The sequence below is a fragment of the Asparagus officinalis genome, chromosome 8 (assembly GCF_001876935.1).
Source record: "Asparagus officinalis chromosome 8, Aspof.V1, whole genome shotgun sequence".
Classification (NCBI taxonomy): Eukaryota; Viridiplantae; Streptophyta; class Magnoliopsida; order Asparagales; family Asparagaceae; genus Asparagus; species Asparagus officinalis.
This window is the reverse complement of record NC_033801.1, coordinates 124,854,354-124,857,251: the sequence shown is the minus strand read 5'-3', so window position 1 is coordinate 124,857,251 and position 2,898 is coordinate 124,854,354. Positions and strand designations below refer to the sequence as shown.

At 35.1% G+C, this 2,898-nt stretch overlaps 1 protein-coding gene across 1 annotated transcript in view; it reads right to left on the bottom strand.

The window, feature by feature from the left end:
- The window catches only part of LOC109819613 (2,3-bisphosphoglycerate-independent phosphoglycerate mutase-like), a 9,051-nt gene continuing 6,679 nt past the window's right edge, over positions 527-2,898 (bottom strand). Inside the window, exons 8-10 of the mRNA XM_020385390.1 lie at positions 2,737-2,875; positions 1,898-2,053; positions 527-1,005 (exon numbers count right to left, since the gene is read on the bottom strand). Of these exons, the coding sequence (XP_020240979.1) occupies positions 841-1,005; positions 1,898-2,053; positions 2,737-2,875 (460 nt within the window). The 3' untranslated portion in view covers positions 527-840. The remainder of the gene's footprint in view (positions 1,006-1,897; positions 2,054-2,736; positions 2,876-2,898) is intronic.

Here is a 2,898-nt window from a genome sequence, read left to right as displayed (position 1 = left end):
CGTTGACTCTTATGTACAACAATCCCCACCATAAGAATAAAGTAGGAGAGAGAATTTACCTTGATAGGGATTATGGCACATAGGAATCAAGGAGTAAAATCCTCTCTTTGACAATGATACTCATTAGTCTCTCTCTCTCTATATGTATATGATGTTGATTTTGTTATTTAAACGTGTGCAGCGTTGTTTTTTAATTGCAAAAACAGACCTTTTTTTTAATTGTTTGAAAAGAGATCGTACTGGGTTTTAAATCTGGAATCTTTTAAAACATTCGTTTTTTTTTTCTTTTTTCTCAATCAGATCACATGATGTGAGGATTTTGACGGGGCTACGGGGTGTCTAATGATGTCACAAGACACGCTAAAACTATATAACATAGTGCTTTCTTGCGTAAGAAGCGAATAACTCCGACTCAAATTATTTGCTACAACAACTCGTCACAACATAATTCTGAGGCCATCACATCCACACTAGAGGAATAAGCACCAGCACTTGAAAATTCTCCCGTAAAAGTTAATAAACTAAATAATCTAAGCAAAGAGTTCCAATTATTAATTTCATTATTTTCAGCAGTAGCATGTAAAGAAGTACAAGGAACCATCACAAAACATAAAATTCTCACACGGTACAAAAAGTTTCATGGTAAGGGTAAATATTTCAGTGAACTGCAACATTACAGTGCATCTCCCGAAAATGATAATCTCCTCCTATAAAATTCAGAAGGATGTGATTCAGATCTCACTCTGAAGCATTTATGCGATGGGTACTATAGGTAATATAATCAACAAAATCTAAATGTGGAGAAATCCACAATAGCTTGCATTGCAGCACGCAACTTAATCAGTTGTCGACTACTTCAATGAGGGTGGTTTCGTAGTCACTGGGCGCCTCAATACCATGGAGGTTCATGATGGTTGCAGCAACATTGGCAAGACCACCGTTTGGTACATCTTTGCGGAATCTGACTCCTGGTGCAAGTCCGGGGCCTCCAATGGCAATCGGAACCTGAAAAAATTATACATGATGTTAAAAACTTCACATAAACGTATGTACTGAACAACATACATAAGCAAAATGGGGGTTTTCTAATGATGGAAGCAAAACGAAGAAGTCCTAAAAAATGCATGAAGATTCTTTAACAAGTAATGTTTCGGGGGTCTACTACAACAACAATCAAGCATTAACTCAATTTAATTTTGTTGTGGTCATTGATATGAACTTCCTTGCACCTAATGCCATTTTCATAAAAAACGAAAATTACAGACACAAGTGATTCTGATCAATTGTATGACAATAGGGAATAGTCTTCAAATATTTTAACCAATGGAAAATATTTCCCATGTTCATCTCAAGTTAAACTAATCGATTAGCTCTCTTTTCACTTCATAACATCTAAAAAAAATACGTGTGTAATGAACCACACACGAACCGAACATGTTAGCACTTACTATATACTTTTATAACTGAACTAACTATTATATCTCGATATCTCAGATGTTAATAACATCATCTTTTCGTGCCAGACCTTAAAAGTCTGTATCCCTACAAACACAACCTACATGATTAGTCTAATGCTGGAGGCTCATGGGATATTATGTAAAAAAATTACGTCTTAGGATATATGATCACAACTCTGTTAGAGCACCAATCTCAAGCATATTGGAACGCATGAGGGATAACTATAGCGTACCATATAATTTTGTACAGATCAAAGAGTGTAAATAACATGCTAATAAAAAGATAATCATGTAAAAACAAAGGCAAAATCACACACATCAAACAATTGTCTGTTATACTGGCAAAACCCCCTGATATCTCTCATTTTCCTATGTAAGCTTGTAATAACTGTTTAAAGAAATACTTCTAGCTGCTGATTTTCGCAGCTTGATGTACTTACTGGTTGAAGAGTATGGGATGTGAGAATCTGAATGTTCCCCGATTTGTCAAGCTGAGGTTTCCCAGATTTGTCTCTCTTTACCATGTCTTCAGCATTTCCATGATCAGCAGTGACAACATAGATCCCACCCACTTCTTCTATGGCATCTAGAATCATCTGTGTAAAAAGAAGATGTTCTAAAGGTTAAAGAGAAGAACATTTTCAGATTCAGAATTAATGTTAAACTCTGTGTTGATCACAATAATTGCAATTGTTCGATGCACATAAACTCCGCCATATATACAAATTAAAGCATAAACTCTTAATTGCAACAAAAGTGATTGCATTGATACAACTCTTAATTGCAACAAAAGTGATTGCATTGATACACAAAAAACAAATTGATGGTATCAAACACAAGCTACTGACATTTTGAGACCCGAATTACAAAATGGAAAGATTTCGTCAAATAAGAGACAATATCACGCCAACAGCGTATTTCTGTGTCTCAAATGTGGCTACGTATGGTGAGAAAACACTTGAAAACTTTACTAGAGATGCAAAATGGTAACTTCCAAGATCTAGTTAACATTTACAATGTCTTAAGGGAGAAAAAACCAGCAATTATATCAGCTACAAAATAAGCCACTTAAGCAAGTATGCAAAGTTTCAATTATGTTTCACATGTCATGTCATGTACATCATTAAGTCCTTCTATTAAGGATATTCAAAGATCAAAACTAAGGAGGTTTTCAGTTATTACTCTGTCAACCATGACTGCACCAGTTAATGGAACTTTATCAAGTTCATGAAAAAATAAAGAAAGGAAAAGTCAGATTACATATATTAAAACCCATTACCTTAACTGCTTTGTCAGCAGCCTCGCAAGCCACAACGGTAGCCTCTATATCACCAGTATGTCCCACCATATCTCCATTAGGAAGGTTAACACGAACCTGAAAATAGAAATTTAGTAAAGACCCATAAAGCTGTAAAGCTTTCTCTTATTGCCCATGAATTTA